We start from the raw sequence: 20,341 nt of genomic DNA, 5'->3' as shown, positions 1-20,341 counted from the left end.
TGAATTATAATTCTCACAGGTTCAAAGATGTAATTTTACCATTCTTTTTAAAAAGTCAGTGTTTTACTGTCTAGTGTTTTGATCTTGTTTACTCTCTGTTAAAGAAATGTAAAGCTGGAGGACAAAGGGAGAAGGACTATTTTCGGTAAACCCGTTTTGTCTTGTCCTTATTAATAGAAACGTAATGAGCCTTTGAAATTTTTAAATACCTGCCTTACCCTTAAGTTGTTAAAAAGCTGAACTTAAGCAGTAAAATGATAGAAACTATTTAAACGAAGCTGTTAGGAGCTTTAACTATTTTAAGTCAACATTTAGCTTCTTTAGTTTCCTAAGTTGTCAGAATTTGTTCTCTCAGTATAAAGCAAATATTCAAGGGTAATATTTAGATCAAGTTCAAACTGTAAATTAATCCACTGTTCAAGTTGTATTGGTACCATTGTTTTCGGTATCTCCAGAAGAGGATTGTGACACACAATTGGTAATCTCAGGGTTTTTTCCCCACATATGCAGAAAATCTAGACTGCACTTATTTTTCTTATAGTTCAACAGTTTCTCTTTAGCAAAATAAATTTAGTTTGGCATTTGATTTTCTATTTATCATGGCTTAGCTTTATTTCTGAATATTTTACTGTCATTTCGAGTAAGGCTACAAAAAGGGCAGAAAAATATTGATGTATTCCTGACTACCTGTTATTGAGATTAACCAAAGGTTTATATACCATTCCTTTAAATGTTACTTTTGAGAAAGTCTATTATTGTCATGATTCATGCATTTGAATATCAAAGTAGAATTTTACACTTAGCGTAAGGTAGACAGATACTTTTTTAAATTTTTGAGCATTATTATTAGTCACCAGGCACTTAAACATATTGTGCTAAGTACTGCCTGGAAGTACAGAGGAATTTTAGAATTAGAGCTAATAATCTTTGAGCAAGTCTTAAGCCCTTTACCCGTACTCCTGTGCTTCTCATGAGTCTGTGAGGTTGGTGCCGTCTTCCTTATAGCAGCATCCTGAAGAAATAGGCTTAGACTGGCTAGGGAACCTTAACATCCCCAGGATCATAAACTAAACTTGACTACTTTTAAAATATTTGACCGACTTCAGGCAGACTGTTTTAAAAAATCCATTTCGACTGTTTGTTAGTTTAAACAAACTTCCAAGTCCTGGATTCCTCTCTAAGGCAAATGTAGCTAGCCACTGGGTTTCCTTTGTGACGTATCTTGGTAGTTTGAAACTTTTTTTTCACTTCTTCATACGTCACAGTTCTTGAAGTAAAAATCAAGTAGCCACTGTAATTAACCCTGCCCGCTTCTATGTTCTTTTTGAGAGGCATTAGTGCATAGTGGTTAAGAGCATGGACTTGGGGGCCTGAAGTGCCTTGTCTGAGTCCTGGCTTCACCCCTTACTAACTACATGAGCTCACCTCCCTGTGCCTTCGCCTCATCTGTGAATGGGGATAGTAAGTGTACCTACCTCAGAGGGTGGCTGTGAGGAGGAAGGAGTGTGTAAAAGAATTCAGCATTGTCACAGAGTAAGTACCGTACATAAGTATTAGCTGTAATTATTCTGTACTATAAACCTGTACTTTAAAATATTTGGTGGTCACTACAAGTTTTTTGATCGAAGTCTGTTCTAGTGCTCTTAGCCCTTAAATTCGTTCAGCCAGCGTTTATTATGCCAGACTTGCCTATGAAACAACAATGAAAATGTGGCAGTATGGAATATTAAATTCATGGTGAGATTATAAAATGCTAAGAATATATTCAGAAGAATGTTTACAGGCATGTTTTAAACACCCACCTTGGATCATAAGCTATACTATTTAAAATGAAGTCTTAAATGTCAGTGAATATATACAAATATATGTAGTAGTAACATTTCATTATGTGATGTGTAATTATGAAGTGTAACTAGTTTTTAGAGCCTAAAATTAAAAATGAAGTCTCTGGGTTCCTGTAATAGGCCTGTTGTAGTTATGAGTATTGAACGTTTTGCAGTCCCCACTGGTTCTCTCCAGTGGCTTTATATTCACCTTGAATTTAGGTAATGGTACTCATAGGGGAGCTGGGCAAAATGGAATAATATATAATCCTGCCCCAATCATACTGAGTCTGTAGGGTATATTTCATCAAAAGCTCAGGGTAGCATCTGAGCTAGCAAAAAAGGGGTCAGTGTTCCCTTTAAACTTCACATTCTTGCTTATACACCTCTGCCCTCAGCTACCTTACTATGCTCAGACCAGTCTCTGTTGGTGTACATATTAATAAAACGTACTGTTGAGTAATTTAGGGCAGAGACACTTGCTATAAATTGTGATTCAACATATTCCTCAAAGAACAGTCAGAAAGGCGTTGCACCCTTACTCTCAGCCCTGACCCTTGATAATCATGTCGGTTCCTTCCCCTCATCCCTCTCTGGTGCCAGTTTCTCAGCCGAAATTTGAAGCGTAGTCGTCACTGTCCGGTTTTTCTCCCGTGTAAATGGACAAGGGCTAATTTATCCTTCTGCCAACATTTGGGAATGGAAAATTCCCTTCAGGACAAGTGAGAGGGCTGGCTTCCTGGGTCAGCTTGACATTGGTTCCCCTGAACACCCAGTTTATCTTCCCTTCCCGCTGACTCTAAGTCTTGTAACCTTAATTAGTTTTGTGGCTCCAGTATTGATTTTTGGTTTAATTACAATGCAGCATGGTGATATTGCATTTCATTGTTAGTTTAATTGATCCGCAAATTGTTTTTTAGAGACTCTGCTTTTGCTTTCTTAATCTATGAAATATCAGCAAACCAAAGGGTTTATGAATATTTGCTAATAACTTTATTAAATCCACATACATAACTATGCAAAAACATAACCTATCGATGGACTTTAAGGAAGCTGAATGCCTTTTAAGTAAGTAGTTTCTTTTAGGTTTTGATTTTACCACTGTATTCACACCAACACTCTTAAGTGATGGAACACCTGAGATAGGTAAGGGGCTGACTTTCTTCTATCACCATCAGTTTATAGTAATAGATCCAAGTTGTTTATTCTTTAAATTTGAAGTGTTTTTACAACCCAGGATATGGTCTGTCTTGGTGAACGTTGTCCTGTGTAAACTTGAAAAGCGTGTATTCTGCTGTTGGATGTGTCAGTTAAATCCAGTTGGGTGACGGTGCTGTTCAGTTCTTCTGTATCCTTGCTGATACTCTGTAGACTAATTCTGCTAATTCTACTGGATGTTTTATCATTAGTAACATAGCCACTCCATCTTTCTTTTAAGTAATGTTTACATGGTAAAGGTTTCCATCCTTTCACTGGTAAACCTACCCAAGTCTTTTGAAGTCAGCTTCCTATAGACAGTATATAGTTAGTTGGTTTATGGTTTTTCCTCTGTTTTGATGTAATTATTGGTATGTTTGGATTTAGTTCTCCCATGTCTTGTTTTCTGTGTTTTCCCTCTATTTTTTGGTCCTCCGTTTCCCCTTTACTGCCACCTTTTAGGTTATAGGAACATTTTTAAGTTTTCCATTTTAGTTTATCTATTAGGATTTTGACTATTATCTCTTGGTATAGGTTTTTTAGTGGTTGCTCTAGAATGAAGTGAGCTTTTTCTTTTTTCAACTACTATCCTCTCCCCTGTTGCCAACTTCTCATAGAAATATTGTAAATGCTCTCGTGTCGGTAGCTCGGCTTCTGGAGTGGAGGGAATTTCAAAATCAGAGGAGCTTTGTGAATCTGCGCTGCTGCTAGGATTTAGTGGCCTTTTCTCCTGAGGCGTGTGCTTGCCGCTGCTTAGAGTCGCCGTCTCTCCAGCACTAGAACCTGTGCTTACGTCTTGGTCTCTGGTTTTCACATCAGAGTGTGTGTCCTTTGGGCAAAGTACATTTTGTTCCGTCTGAGGGGCAAGAGTATTGTCTTTGATTCCTGGCCTGTAGGTGCGTCTGCTCGAGGAGGCCATACCCCCATTTCTCTCTTGGGAAGATAGCAGCACAGTGTCGGACTGGCTGTCCCAGCCTTGACTTCCTTGTTCTGATATGTGTGTTGACTGAGAAGATGTCTGGGAAGAGATGTGAGTTGATTCCCCATCAGAGGAGTCACTGAAAAGCTTCGGAGACTGAGAGCCCCCTGCCTCTGTGGAGGACGGGAGGTTCTCCAAACAGTCATCAGTGAGGTCAGCACTTCTTTTAAAGAACACTTCCCACTGTGGTACTTCCCCATCAGCCCTCTTCTGGAGCTGGGGGACAGGACCCGTGTCTCCTTGAGCTGAAGCTGGGATTTCGGATTCTTCACTTTCACTGTTGGATTCCTCACAATCTATAAAGTCTGCCCAAAGGAAAGTTGTTGGCATACTCTCTGCTCTGAAGCACCCTGTGCTTTCTCTCCGTTTTTCAGGCTGGTCTTGTGAAATCGCAGTCGTGGGCAATACCTCAGGGCGAAGAGTTTGCTGGTTTGGAATCTTGTGCCTTAAAGGTACTGGCAGAGGATCATCAAAGAGATCACTGTCATCGTCGTCCTCTGTGGGGTAAACAGAACAGGTGTGTAGGTAACACAGCATGCAAAAGGAACCAATTTGTACTTCTAATTAAAAATCCAATTTGTAGCTCTTAGCTACATTTTTTAATTCATGGAATTGCAATTAATGGGAGTTCACTCTTCTTCCAAGAGAAGTTAAAAGACCCCGTATTCTTGGGCTATTCTGAACAATTTATCTACCAGCCTTCAACTTGCCATAAAGCCAGGCTGTGCATTGAGACAAAAGATCTGTGCTCCCCAAATAAGGCCACAGAGCCTTAATCATCAGTGGTTCTCCTCTGGAGAGCGTTTTAAATAAAACAGCTTTCTACATTTCATTTCAGACCTACTGAGTCCCTGAAAGTAGGACCAAATAATTTATTTTTTAAGTTCTACAGCTGATTCTGTACATCAGCTAGGTTTTCGAACCACCCAGACTGGGAGACATGTTTGCAAACTCTGTGCTCTGCAGATAGATAGATAGTAGATGCTCAAGGAGTTGGCTGATTTAACAGAGACAGTTTTTTCCTAACGTTTTCCTTCTATGAACATCTTCTGATACCTACTTTATGCATGTTATAGGCTGAATGTCTGTGTCCTCCCGAAATTCATAATTTGAATTTCTGACTAACTCCAATGTGATGGTATGTGAAGGTGGGGGTCTTTAGAGGATAATAAGCTCATGAGGGGGGGGAACCCATGTGATGGGATTAGTGTCCCTGTGAGAAGAGGAAGCAGATTTCTCACTTTCTCCATGCCCATGCACAGAGGAAAGGCCATGTGAGTGCACATTGAGAAGGTGGCCGAGAGGCAGGAAGTGGGCCCCTACCAGGAACCACATCTGCCAGCATCTTGGTCTTGGACATCCCAGCAGCCTCCAGAACTGTGAGAAGTAGCCACCCAGTCTCTGGTCATTGTTATGCAGCCCTATGCCAAGAGCACAGGCCATGAGAGACACTGGGGGACACACAGATCGAGTCAGCTTTAACCAAGACACTGAATAAGCCGCATCTAGTGTCATTTTACTGTCTTAAGCATGCTGCACTAGCCTGGAGTGAGCCCCGTCCACTTACATTCTGAAAATGAGGAACTCTTACGTGGAGGATGAAATTTCCATAAATTAAAATGACATGGCACGGAACTGGGGGGAAGACAAATATTTTCCTGCGCTCTAATGGCACCTAACCTCAAAGAAGGAAATAAAATGCTCGTGAGGCTACTTATTGTATAGGGCAGCTTATGTTCTAGTGCTGAACCTCGTGTTAAGAAGCAGGTAATTATAAGTTAACTATTTTCCCACTGATAAAGGATGTAGCTTAAAACTGCATTTTTAAAAGCTGCTTTTAAAGGGAGGAGGCGGGGGAATAGAAACCGTCATCCAGCTCCCGTTTTACCAGTGAGGAGATAGATAGGCCCGGAAAAGATGTGTGACAATGCACAGGTCAAGAAACCAAATTCCAGTGTTCTATATTACAACTATAGTTGTTTAAACAAACAGCTATTTATCTTCTTTTCTAAAGTAAAGTACTTAAGGTGACTAAGATGTCTAGCTACTATACTTGGAGTCACCCTAGTCTCCAAATTATGGCTTCATTTTGAGCCACGGATTAATACATTTGTTATAGCTCCTCCACCAATGTGCCAGTTACCTTTCTGTGGAACTTTTTTGTATCACCTCTAAGTTGGACAGTTTCATGTTCTTCTGGATCAGTGACTATACCAGTATCGTGGTATGTTTCAACTGTAAAAATAATCTGTCAAAACATTTTCACATTAACTCACCTGTATGTATCTGAAAAAAAAGTAAAGTGTCTATACTGTTAGAAGTTTATTCTGACATTATGTATTCTTTCTGTTATGACATAAAAATTTGAAATTTCTCTCTATGAAAATGGGAAGGCATATAACAGAGAAAACATCACAATAAAGTGCTGAAATCCTTAACATTTACACAAACTGATAACACACCTAAACCTAATCAAAAAGGACAAATGTCATAATTCAGAGGTACTTTCCACCATCGTGTACTGTTGATGTCTGTATAAACTGGTATAATCACACTGGAAAACAATTTGGCAATATGTATGTATCAAGCACCATAATTTCTACAATTTAACCCAATAATAATGAGAGCTGTGAAACAGACTTACATATAATGTGGCTCATCACAATGTTTATAAAAGTGAAAAGTTCGAAATAACCTAACATGTACAACGACAGATTAAATATACCATTATATAGTCACGGCATTCAAAAAATTACCAGACAGACGTGTAGAAAGGTGGGGAAATACCCTATATAATAAGGAAAAAAGTCAAAACTACCCAGAAATGATAAAATATGAGAGTAAATCTTCATTACCTTGGATTAAGCAATAGTTTCTTAGATATGACACCAAAAGCAAAAGCACAAGCTATGAAAGAAATTAGATAAATTGGACTTCATCAAAATTAAAAATTTTACACTTCGAAAGACATCATGAAGAAAGTAAAAAAGACAGCTTTCACAGACCAGAGCATCCTGAAAAGCGGTCTTGCAGGGAAACCCACACCTGTGACTGCAAGATCATTCTCCTTACCTGAGTCTAGGTGGATTGTTCTTGCTCTCTTCAATTTTCCAAGTGGTTTATACTTTGGCTCGGTACTTTGGGAAGATCGGCATAAAGGCTTTAAGCTGAAATGAATACAAATATTTTATTTTTCCTGTTGGGAAGTTGCTGGAATGTAAGCATCACTTTTAGAGATTATAAAAACCTAACTATGGGGGAAACCATACCACTACTTTTCAAAACTGAAAAGCAGTGTTTAATAATTAAAAATTACTTCGGGGACTTCCCTGGTGGCGCAGTGGTTGGGAATCCGCCTGCCAATGCAGGGGATACGGTATGCGCCCTGGTCCGGGAAGATCCCACATGCCGCGGAGCAACTAAGCCTGTGCGCCACAACTACTGAGCCTGCGCTCTAGAGCCCGCGAGCCACAACTACTGAGCCTGTGAGCCACAACTGAAGCTCGCGTGCCTAGAGCCTGTGCTCCACAAGAGAAGCCACCACAATGAGAAACCCGCACGCGGCGACAGAGTAGCCCCCACTCGCTGCAACTAGAGAAAGCCTGTGCACGTGCGCAGCAACAAAAACCCAACGCAGCCAAAAATAAATTTATTTTTTAAAAAAATTCAGTATAATAAAGTGGTAAATACAAGCACTTAAAACAACCTGGTAGATATTCATCTAATTGTAGGATTGGGGGGAAAGCAAAACTTTTATCTTTGTTCTTACGCTGCAGAAAAGCAGGTCCTATTCTAACAACCTATTAATAGAGGAACACCTTCTGGCATTCAGGGAATTCAGTATCGCAACGGCTTCCTTATGCCAGATTCCCAGAAGCGTTTAGGATTATATGTAACACACTCACTTGAAGAAAGCCCATATGCTCCCAACCAGTACCATATTTACAGCCACGCCCATTTTACATCCTTGCCCCTGGTTTCCGGCCCAAAACTATTCTCTGGATCCATCCCGTCCAAAAACACAAGTCCCACAAGTAGTAACTACTCACATTTCTTGAACTTTACCCATAGTTGTGCCTATCGGAATGACATTTGGATATACATTCACAGGATAGATGTAGCTCAAGAAATCTTTAATCTGGAAGAAGGAAAATAAAATGCATCAGTTATCTCTACGGTGAAGAGCCCCGGGGTTAGAGCAGCAGATAAAGGGATGCGGGGAAAGAGAAGCAGAAGTCTCTCAAGACTGTGGTCCCAATGCCAGCTGCACGTGGGGAGCGCCTGGAGACCTCCTAGGAGAAGAGAGACCCAACCCCAAAGGTCCCCTAACTGAGCTATGATGGGGCCTGGAGGTCAGTAGGTTTGGACGTTCTTCAGGTGATTCTGTACTCCAGTAAAGAGTGAGGATCACTGATGAATGGGATGCAGAGGCTCCATTTCTTCATATGACATTAGTTTCCTTATCTAGGGTCACTCACCCGTAGTTAACCAATCCCCTGCAAGGAAGTGAGAATTCAGCTGAGTATTTAATACGCACAAGGAAACAAGGTCTTAGAATTGCATTTCTTTCCTCCGACATACAATCGTTAGCAATACCAAGGGGAAATACATCTTTGAGATTGCTTGATTTGTTCTCAGGGTTTATTCTAATCTAAACAGGGACAGCTACATGCCGAAATGTCATGAATACCTTGGTTTTCTGCAAAGCTCAGAATGCTAAACAGGAGGAATTCTGTCACTATTCCTCAAAATATCTCTTAACAACCCAGAAGAGCTTCTGCTTTGCCACTTATTAGATCTTGGTGAGCTTGTGATCTCGGTTAAGTTACCTAACGTCTCTAAGCCTTAGATTCTTCATCTAAAAGTATAAATGAGATAATGTGGGTAAAGTGCTTAGCCCTGGTACCTGGCACATAGTTAAACATTCAATAAAATTATCTATTACAAAGTTGGTAATGACAACGCAAAGATTTTTATTCCCTTCTGCAAATGGGGAGACGGAGACACAAAGTAATTATTAGTACCCAACTTTTTCAAATAAAGCACCAAGTCAAAAGAGGTAGGGAACCCAGGAATTATTAATAACTCCGTATTAAAATGGGAACCTTAAGACAAAGGGGAAAGACAGGAAGATCCATTCTTTGGATACTTTTCATAAACAATTTCCTTTGTACTTTCAGAGCAGGCATGGAAAGAGAAGCCATTATTTACCTTGCCCACAACCTATATGATTTGCAGAATCAATGCAGAGTCAAGGCTGGTAGAAATCTGAGGCTTTTGAAGGGAATAAGAATGAAGAGAGTCAGGTCAGACCCACACCAGAAATGGTTCCTATCTACTCAGAGATGAAGTGGCCACAAGGAGACAAGAGATACCCAGTAGAGGGCACCTTCTCCCACTGGTCCACGCCGATGCCCTCTCTTCAGATGCCTGCCTTAAAACGACCCATTAACACAGTCCGTTCTCCGTCTGTGCGGTAGTTCTGCTCCATAAAGTCACTGCAAACAGCAGACCACTGTTCCTGGGGGAAATACATACAGTGTTTCCGCGAACCTCCAGTCACAGCGCTTTGTCAACCGATCAAGCACACAACCTTGTTTTATGTGTGCTTCTCTTTAAAGATATCGTACGTAGAGTATACTTGAGTACCGAGCTCATAGCCAGTGGCGCTGCAGCTCACGCCTGAACAGAACTTATCCGACACAGGCACCGCCTCGGCAGGGCACCTCTCGGCCTTCCTGAGCTTAGGAACACTTGCGAGCACTTCAGCACTACGCTTGGAGGCTGTTTCAAACAGCAAAATCACCCCAAAAAGCACACAAATATGGAAAACTCATCAGTAAAGAGACGGCAAAGAGGACACTCGTTTACAGCCCAGGAGCTGAAACAAGAAGGCAGGAGGCCACCATGTGCGACCTGAGTCGGGAATGTGCATGTCGGGCGACTCAAATCTTCTGCGGCCCTGCTGTGCATGTCTGCAAACGACCACAGAGCGCCACTCGCGCTGATGTGGGGATTCAAACAAATGTCAGTGAGCAGGCAGATTTGTATATGAGGAATCCGCAAATAATGAGGATCAACCGTACTTGGGGGGAAAAAAAAAGGAAATGATCTTTAAATCTATTCACATTCGTTTTCCTTTTTTTTGGTCTCGCCACACGGCATGCGGGTCTTCCTTCCCTGACCAGGGATGGAACCCGTGCCCCCTGCAGTGGAAGCGCGGAGTTCTAACCACTGGACCGCTGGGGAATCCCCCCTACTATTTACATTTTTAAATATAGTTCAGCATGTTCTATACACAGGATATAGGCGTATTAATTAAAGCAGTTTTCCGGAAAGCCCCTCTCTTCTCACCGGACACAGTGAGAGAAGATGAGTAACCAGAGCTCAGGGTAGCCCCGCCACGGGCAGGATAACTGCCCTCATCCAAGGAGAGAGGGAAGAGAGGAAGCAGGTCAGCCGCTCCACCCCTCTACCCAAGCAGCAGGGAGATGCCTCCCCACCGGGAGCTAACTTTCTAGAATCCCAGGAAGGCTATGCTTCCCAACTGGGCTGCTAACGAAAGAAGAGAAAGAAGAGCAGTTATGATTGAAAAGTTTTCCCCAATTAGAAGCCCTCCCTGTGGCTGAGACAGAAAAGGATGCTGAGGGGTAAGAGGAAGGTTGAGCCACAGTGATGCTGGGCCAGACGCCAAACCCAGGACAAATCACCAGGAAGGGGCTTTGACAACAACCTAAAAGCCAGGATAAACTGATAAAACATTAACTAAATTATACCATCCAGATGAATTACTTCCAGGCTACTCTCAAATAATCCATTTGTACCTGGAAGCTAAGCCCAGTTATTGAACAGAGATGTCATTATGATACTTTGATAATAAATAATCATTTACAGTTTTCTGGCTGACTTGATAAGAATGCTGCTACCTGACCCCAATGTTCACAGCAGCACCATTTACAACAGCCAAGACATGGAAGCAACCTAAGTGTCCATCGACAGAGGAATAGATAAAGAAGATGTGGCACATATAGACAAGGCAATATTACTCAGCCATAAAAAAGAATGAAATCATGCCATTTGCAGCAACATGGGTGGACCTAGAGATTATCATACTAAGTGAAGTAAGTCAGAGAAAGGCAAGTATTATATCACTTATATGTGAAATCTAAAAAGTGATACAAATGAACTTATTTACAGACATAGAAAACAAACTTATGTTTACCAAAGGGGAAAGGGGGCAGGGGAGGGATAAGTTAGGAGTTTGGGATTAACAGATACACACTACTATATATAAAATAGATAAACAACAAGGACCTACTGTATGGCACAGGGAACTATATTCAATATTTTGTAATAACCTATAAGGGAAAAGAATCTGAAAAAGAATGTAGATAAATATATATATTTATATATATAAATAACTGAGTCACTTTACTGTACACTAGAAACTAACACAACATTGTAAACCAACCATACTTCAATAAAAAATTAAAAAAAAAAAAAAAAGAACGCTGCTACCTGGAGCTCTGCAAGAATCCACCTGTTCAAATCATCACCATGCCCATGCTCACGACTGCAGAGCTATATCCATGTACCCCCAATACAAAAATAATCATTATCAGGGAAATGCGTTAAGTGCAGAAAGGGCAAAACTAAAATTATGTATGACTTAAAGTGTCATAAAAAGCCAGCTTTTATATTGCTTTTTCTCCAATACATGAAATTACTGAATCCCTGCACTTGTAAGATGCTAACATTTACTTTGGAAATGCATGAGGATTCTGCAAATAAATTATGTATGTCAGGTTCCCATTCTAGTATGTCAATTTCCTATATAAAAAGTACCATAACGGGGACTTCCCTGGCGGTCCAGTGGTTAGGACTCCGAGCTTCCACTGCAGGGGGCACAGGTTCGATCCCTGGTCGGGGAACTAAGATCCCTCATTTCATGTGGTACAGCCAAAAAAAAAAGTACCATAACAAAACCATTTTAAGCCCACTTCAACTGAGTAATTCTACTATACTAGATCCTAAGGACAGGGTCTACACCTCAGTCACCTTTGTTCTTCCTCACTGCTGAATATTCAGGACTATTTTTTAAACGGCTTTTCAGTACAATCAAATTTTGGAAGAGGCCAAGAATCTGGACAGTACCCTCAGGCTACCAGTAATGAGACTTTATCTGCAGTACTCCTTCAAATAAGATTTACGATTCTTTTTTTTTTTCAATCTTCTTTTTTTCTTACTGAAGTATAGTTGATGTACAATATTATATGTAAGTTACAGGCATACAATGCAGTGATTTACAACTTTGAAAGGTCATACTCCACATATAGTTATTATAGAATACTGGCTATATTCCCTGTGTTGTATAATGTTGGAGTATCTTCTTTTATCTTCTTAACTATTACTTCCTTGGGGAAGCTTTTTATGTTTTGCTTGTTTTGCTTTTTAATTTTATGTATTAAACTATAGTTGATTTACAATATTGTGTTAGTTTCAGGTGTACAGCTTCAGATTCTTTTCCATTATAGGTCATCACAAGACACTGAATACAGTTCCAAGTGCTATACAGTCAGATTTACGATTTTTTAGGACACATGAACAGAACTGAAGTGGGGAATTTAAAATACATTTAGAAAGCAAGTTGGAAAGAAAACCTTAATCATATGTTTTCTTCAATGTTTAGGCTGAAAACAAGTGATGATAGCAATTTCCTTTAGACTTAGTAACACAGCTCGTCCACTGAGATGTCTTCCCTGCATTTCTTTAGGAAAAGCCACAACCAATCTTAAGCGGTAGAAAAAGAGATGCCCGCAGAAGCCACAAAGGGGAGTATATGGGGTCCTCTTACCTCACTGTAGGAGGAGTGAAAAGAAAAGCAGGCTCTGTACGAACTCTCTCCAGTCCTAAAGTGAGATGAAAACACAAAATTAAAGGTCACTTGTCAAAACTAAGCTAAGTTCTAAATTTCAAGTCTTCTTATTCAGGCTCCTGCAGTATGAAATCACCTTACCATCAAGAATTTCTTCCTGGGACAAGGGGAAACTCTTTCCAGAAATGTAAATTTTTGTAGACATTCTGAATGGTCAGCATTAAGGAAATTTGCTAAAACATGATGATGAGCATGGGACTCCTCTACTCCACCAAAAGCTTCTACTTCCTACAACGTCAATTCCTAACTCCCTGCCAAGCAAGACGCCCTGTCTCTAACCCTCTCATCTGTCTAACTCAAGTAGACCCCAGGAAATACTGGCTAATGGTATTAGCCAATAGACAGCTTTGAAAGCCGCATCTCTTTAGTTTAAATAGAGTTTAAATTTCAGAAGTTATTTTCCACAATGATAATATATCCTCTTCTTAGGCTTAGGCTAGATTGCATTTCAACTATCGATTTACCTCAAAGCAAGGTTTCTCTCGAAAGACACTGCTTGCTTACCTCACAATGACGTTGGTTTTTCTGGCTCTTTCTCCAAACCACATAGTGGATGGCTTAATGCTGATTGTGTGGAGTGGAATTCTATTTTTGGAGGTAATGCCACAGGGTAACTTATTCCACTGAAAATATTCCTCTGCCTAAAAAAGATTGTAAAAATACAGTAAAACAGTTTAATATTTTCAACAAATCTGTTTGTAGGCAGGGTCTCAAAAACAAATGTAGATGAGTTTTCAGACATGAAAAAAATATATATATATAGACATGAGGAAACAGGTAAGTCCAAATTGAGGAATGTTCCACAAAACAACTGACCTGAGCTCTTCAAATATGTCAGTGTGATGAAAGAAAAGCAAAAGGTTTGAGACTTGATCTACATCAAAAGAAACTGAAGAGGCCTGAGCAAATGCAAAAGATGATTCTTAATAAAATCCTGGATAATTTTATTAAGAGCAGGAGGCCCTGCTCTTCCCTCCACAAGCCATAAGGACACGATTGGGACAACTAGGGAAATCTGAATATGGACTCCATCACAGCCAGTAGTGTCGTATCAATGCTAAACTTCCTGAGTGTGGGAACTGTACTGTGGTCGTGCAGGAGAACGTCCTTGTTTACGGCGAAGTGTCATGGCATCTGCCACTGACTCTCAAGTGGATTGGGGGGTGGGGTGCTAGTTACACAGAGACAGACAGACAGACACAGAGTGCGTCAGGGAGCAGATGTGACGGTGTTAACACACTGGGGAAGCCAGAGGAAGAAGACGCGGTGTTCGTATGACCCAGCGATTCCACGCCCGGGTATATATCCAGAAAAAAAAACAAAAACACTAATTTGAAAAGATACATGCACCCCAATTTTCATAGCAGCATTATTTACAACTGCCAAGGTATGGAATCAACTTAAGTGTCCATCAACAAATGAATGAATAAAGAAGATGTGGTGTATAAAAATATATACAATGAACTACTACTCAGCCATAAAAAAGAATAAAATTTTGCCACCTGCAACAACATGGATGGACTTGTAGGGTATTATGCTAAGTGAAATAAGTCAGACAGAGAAAGACAAATACTGTATGATATGATATGTAGAATCTAAAAAATACAACAAACTAGTGAATATAACAAAACTCACAGATATAGAGAATAAACTAGTGGTTACCAGTGGGGAGAGGGAAGCGGGAGGGGCAAATAAGGGTAGGGGACTAAGAGGTACAAACTCTTAGGTTTAAAATGAGCTACAAGGATATACTGTACAACACAGGGAATAGAGCCAGGATTTTATAGTAACTATAAATGGAATACAACCTTTAAAAACTGTGAATCGCTACATTGTACACCTGTAACATATAACATTGTACATCAACTACACTTCAATTTAAAATAAAAGAGTACACGGTGTTCCTTGTACTAGTTTAACAAATTTACTGCTTTAAAATCTATCAAAATAAAGTTGGAGAGGAAAGTAACATGTGTTTTTAAAAGGTTGAAAACCAATGGGACTATTTTCCCAAAGACATTACATTTAGATAGGAATCCTTCAAAATCATGAACACTCCATCCAAATCAAATGTCATCGGAGCACTTGCGGTGCTGTTTCTCACGAGGCCGTGGATGAGAGCGCTCCAGGGCTGTGCAGGCTGTTCTGCTGAATCTTTTTAAGGCCATGTGACCTGAGACACAAACCTTAAGCTGCTAGAAGTAGTGTTTCAAGGCGAGTAGCCATGTGGGAAATGACAGGGGTAGAGTTAAGCTACTTTGTGGTTTGTGAGAAAATTCAGACCAAAAAGAAATCTGCCAATTAAAATATTTACGGGGCATGGTAGGGGCAAAGACTACAAGTCCAACAGAAAAAGGACAAAACAGTTTCTACTTTGTATCTACACTGTTTTCATCCATCCATTAATTCATTGCATGTGTGTGTGTGTGTGTGTGTGTGTGTGTGTACATACACAAACAGAATGATGAAATAAATTCATGATGCAAGTTATAGTATGCAGCTGACCAATTATCAAAAGTAACTTCTTACCTAGTAGCTCTCCTGCAGTGGTCTGAAATAGAATCTTCCATGCTATGGATAAGAATCGGTTTTTGTTGTTGTTGTTGTTGTTGTTGTTAAATTTTGCTTTACTTTAGTGCTGAGCAACTTTACTTTAGGATTTTGGCTGATGGAGCTAATATTACTGGGTTTTTTTTAAATTTATTTATTTTATTTATTTTTATTTTTGGCAGTGTTGGGTCTTTGTTGCTGTGCGCAGGCTTCTCATTGCAGTGGCTTCTCTTGTTGCAGAGCACGGGCTCTAGGCGCACAAGCCTCAATAGTTGGGGCGCATGGGCTCAGTAGTTGTGGCTCGCGGGCTCTAGAGTGCAGGCTCAGTAGTTGTGGCACACGGGCCTAGTTGCTCCGTGGCATGTGGGATCTTCCCGGACCAGGGCTTGAACCCGTTTCCCCTGCATTGGCAGGCGGATTCCCAACCACTGCGCCACCAGGGAAGCCCTAATATTACTGTTACAATGATTATCTAAATGTATAAATGCACTGTTTACTAAAATAAAAATTACTCAGCATATGAATGCTAAGATTAAAGACTTAGAGAACAATTAGGATCACAAATACCCCTACATTTGAAGATCACTAATTAGTAGCAGTGACACTGAATGACAATATAAATTAAAATGGAAATGTTAAAGGCCAATTTAAAATTTAACACCTGGCAGTTAATAAGAGAAGGGAGTTCTATGGTGGCATCAGAAAACCAATTACCAGTGAGTTTCAAAGACACTAAAAACATTCATTTGAAATTGGACCAGCAATACATGTAACGATTTCAAAATTCAAAGCAAAGTTATATCTAGATATTTATCTCAAATGAGCAGAAGAAAAATAAAGTTTTATAAATGCGCACGTGTCATGAGTCTCAGAAGTAAATCAAGGGCTTTCCTGGTGGCACAGTGGTTAAGAATCCGCCTGCAAATGCAAGGGACACAGCTTCAAGCCCTGGTCCGGGAAGATCCCACATGCCGCGGAGCAACTAAGCCCGTACGCCACAACTACTGAGCCTGCGCTCTAGAGCCCATGAACCACAACTACTGAGCCCATGCACCACAACTACTGAAGCCCGCGCGCCTAGAGCCTGTGCTCCGCAACAAGAGAAGCCGCTGCAATGAGAAGCCCGCGCCCCGCAAGGAAGAGTAGCCCCCTCTCGCCGCAACTAGAGAAAGCCCACGCAGCAACGAAGACCCAACGCAGCCAAAAATAAATAAATAAATTTATTTTAAAAAAAAGTAAATTACAACGGTTGTGATTGTTTTCTTAAATTATAAGCTCTAACATATTACTAATTTCCTTACAAATAAACTGTTCATTACATAAGTCATTACAAATAAACACGTATCGATTGTATAAATATATTTCATTAAAAATTTAAAGTATTGAATATCTGTGTCTGCTTCCTAATTAGGAAGTTTACGGTAATGGAATACAGTGATGTATAGTTGCATGACCTTGATCTACTAACAAGATCTCAGCCTCGGTTTTTACATTTGCAAATTGAAGAGCCAACAAAATGGAATTTCTGAGGTTCCTTCTGGACCTAAAATTCTGTTTTTCATGGATCACACAAACAATTAGAGAAACACTTCACCACATACCTTTGGATGCCGACACGCATGGATCTGAGTGTCACGGTCTGTTGTGAGATGATGAAGGATGTCAGGCATGTTTCGAAACATGTCTAGTTTATCCACGTGAACCTGAGGAAAACAACACAAATAAAGCACATTATTGGAATTGTATTTCCTGTAAATAAAGTGTTCAAGGGTAATTAGGCAAAGGCAAATCATCCATTTAAAACTAAGTCTTTCTTCTTCCTCGAAGCCTAGTTTTCAGCTCTTTCAACGCAGGACGCTGAGATCCCATTCCCAGCAGTCGGCGTTACCACCCGTTGTGGGTGGTACTGAAAAGTCTGGCGACTCGGCTGTTGGATTTCATTGGATCAATCCATCAAGAGTCATTCAATTCATATTTATTGTGCACCTGCTCTATGTCAAGCTTTATTCTAAATATGGGGTGTACTGCAGTGAACAATCAAGAATCACTTGCTCATGGAACTCCCTGGTGGTCCAGTGGTTAGGACTTGGCACTTTCACTGCCGGGGCCCGGGTTCGATCCCTGGTCAGGGAACTAAGATCCTGCAAGCCATGAGGCACAGCCAAAAAATAAATAAAATAAAATAAAATACTAAAAAAAAGGAATCACTTGCTCATGAAGACACACACAATATGCAGCTGGGGGAGAGGGAGGCCAGTGGGACGAGGAAGTGGAGACCCAGATCCTCCCTTTTTCTTTTTTTTTTTTTAAATCTGAGAATCGGGTCCCAGACTTAATTAGTATGTTGCAGAGCAGTTTAAATTTATTTATTTACTTATTTTTGGCTGTGTTGGGTCTTTGTTTCTGTGCGAGGGCTTTCTCTAGTTGTGGCAAGCGGGGGCCACTCTTCATCGCGGTGCGCGGGCCTCTCACTATCGCGGCCTCGCTTGTTGCGGAGCACAGGCTCCAGACGGGCAGGCTCAGTAATCATGGCTCACAGGCCTAGTTGCTCCGCGGCATGTGGGATCTTCCCAGACCAGGGCTCGAACCCGTGTCCCCTGCATTGGCAGGCAGATTCTCAACCACTGTGCCACCAGGGAAGCCCCAGATCCTCCCTTTCCACACACCTCTTTATTGGATGAAAAGGAGGAGGGCAGATGCAAAAAAGCAAAACAAAACAAACCTCGGCCACCTTTAGAATTTTAAAGCAAATACGTTTTAAACTGTTAAGACAAACATGTCGGTTTTACTTAAATCTTCTTTTCTGGGTAGTTTTGAGTAAACAGCAAGTACCTAAATCAATACAAGGATAATGAAATAGCACTCCCCAAAAAAGTATTCTCATTTTGAAGTCTGAATAACAAAACAGTTTAGAATAAAGTTAAAGCGCTGTGGTAATTAATACCAAGACAGGTATAGAAAGAACCCGAGCATGGGACTTTCCTGGTGGCGCAGTGGTTAAGAATCCGCCTGCCAATGCAGGGGACACAGGGTCGAGCCCTGTGGAAGATCCCACATGCCGCGAAGCAACTAAGCCCGTGCACCACAACTACTGAGCCTGCATGCTGCAACTACTGAAGCCCACGCGCCTAGAGCCTGTGCTCTGCAACAAGAGAAACCGCCACAATGAGAAGCCTGTGCACCGCAACAAAGAGTAGCCCCTGCTCGCCGCAACTAGAGAGAGCCCGCGCGCAGCAACGAAGACCCAACACAGCCAAAAATAAATAAATAAAATAAATAAAAAAATAAAAAAAAAAAGAACCCGAGCATGACTTCTTACTTAACCTGGGATATCCTGTGACTTATCCTTATTCCTCTCACTACCTGTTTACTAATGACTAACAAGAAGTAAAAAGGAATTGACTTTTCTGGCCTAAGAAGGAGATCAAAGAGGTAAATTCTGAGATGTACAGAGAAACAGGGAGAAACTTTCATCCTCACAAAAATGAAGATGTTTGAAAAGGTTGCCATAAATCTCTCAGGTCCCTCTATCAAAAAACCTCACCAGGGGCTTCCCTGGCGGTCCAGTGGTTAAGACTCCACGCTTCCACTGCAAGGGGCGCAGGTTCGATCCCTGATCGGGGAACGAAGATCCCGCAGGCCGCCCGGCATGGCCATAAATAAATAAATAAATAAATAAATAAATTTTTTTGAATTAAAAAACCTCACTGTTCTCCCTTTTAAGATTCCTTCTCTAGAATTGTTTCTGACCCATACAGAGGGATTAAGAGACTTGAAAGAGGGCTCACTCCGGGGTGACTTCTGGGGTCACCTTCCTAAGGCCTGCTTTCTCTTCCCCCCCCCCCATCCCCGGACCCCTCCTCGGCCCAGGGTTTCTCCCTACGAGGCCTCAGAGCTGGAGGAGCTTCCAGTCTTTTCGATTTCACACGCCACTAAAATTCACAAAACAAATTTGGGACTGGTAAGTGGTTGCTACCTTTATATTTTGCCAAGAGAGGACGTGAGAGAAAAAAAAATAGCAAATAGTAAAATGTGTGCAAGTGTGTGTGCACACATACAACCTATTATCACTGTGATTTTAATTTAAAGGACCATTTGAACACCAAAAAACATAAGAACGACAATCTCAAAATGAAAGCAAGTCCTTCCCCAAATGGAGAATTGGCAGCCTTACACCAAAAACATTTGGACACAAAAACTTAAGGAAGGAAGAAATTAAGGAAAGAAGGGCTTAGGAAGTAAGGGCTTAGGGAGGGAGGGAGGGAGGGAGGAATTTTTAAAATTGCAAACGCAGAAGCACTAAATCTTTTCAGTTTTACTAAATTACGTTGTATATAAGTGTTAAGTTCTTAGCACAAGTCTGTTAGCTGGGGGATCGATAGTAAAAGTTGACGAATGAAGTAGAATTTAAATGTCCAACTCGTTCCAGCGTTTCGTTTTGTTCAGAGTCGCCACCAAAACTCCATCTCCTCTCACGGGACGTGGGCGCTGCAGGAAGCACTTGGACTGCTCACCTGGCCGCCTGGGGTCCCGAGAGCCCAGCACCGAGCCACCTGCAAGGGACGGGTGAACACTGGCTCCCAGCCTGACCTGATGTGAATCCTCCACGGGGAGGGGGCTCAGTGCCCCAGGACAGTGTTCTTCACACACTTCTGACCATGACTCCCAGTAAGAAATGTTTCCACGGCAACCGAGGATGCATACGCAGCATGTATGTACAGACGGTCCCAACTTGGGATGCTCGACCCAGGACTATTCAACTTTGCGATGGTGAGAAACCAATATGCATCCAGTAGAAAACGGACTTCGGATTTTGAGGTACGATCTTCTCCTGAGCTGGCGGTACGATCCTCTCTC

At 41.2% G+C, this 20,341-nt stretch overlaps 1 protein-coding gene and 1 non-coding gene across 4 annotated transcripts in view; one reads left to right on the top strand and one right to left on the bottom strand.

The window, feature by feature from the left end:
* Nucleotides 1-2,815: 2,815 nt before the first annotated feature.
* Nucleotides 2,816-20,341, bottom strand: part of DCLRE1C (DNA cross-link repair 1C) — a 43,126-nt gene continuing 25,600 nt past the window's right edge. For all 3 annotated transcript variants that reach the window (XM_061178212.1, XM_061178202.1, XM_061178206.1), the window contains 6 exons: nucleotides 17,086-17,187; nucleotides 13,439-13,575; nucleotides 12,854-12,908; nucleotides 8,049-8,137; nucleotides 7,072-7,166; nucleotides 2,816-4,496 (listed from right to left, as the gene is read on the bottom strand). In XM_061178212.1, coding sequence (XP_061034195.1) covers nucleotides 3,517-4,496; nucleotides 7,072-7,166; nucleotides 8,049-8,137; nucleotides 12,854-12,908; nucleotides 13,439-13,575; nucleotides 17,086-17,187 — 1,458 coding nt within the window. In that variant the 3' untranslated portion in view covers nucleotides 2,816-3,516. The remainder of the gene's footprint in view (nucleotides 4,497-7,071; nucleotides 7,167-8,048; nucleotides 8,138-12,853; nucleotides 12,909-13,438; nucleotides 13,576-17,085; nucleotides 17,188-20,341) is intronic.
* Nucleotides 17,546-17,617, top strand: TRNAE-UUC (transfer RNA glutamic acid (anticodon UUC)). Its single transcript has one exon. It is a non-coding gene; the product is annotated as a tRNA-Glu (tRNA).

The sequence above is a fragment of the Eubalaena glacialis genome, chromosome 2 (genome assembly GCF_028564815.1).
Source record: "Eubalaena glacialis isolate mEubGla1 chromosome 2, mEubGla1.1.hap2.+ XY, whole genome shotgun sequence".
NCBI classification, from domain to species: domain Eukaryota; kingdom Metazoa; phylum Chordata; class Mammalia; order Artiodactyla; family Balaenidae; genus Eubalaena; species Eubalaena glacialis.
This window is presented reverse-complemented; position numbering and strand designations above follow the sequence as displayed.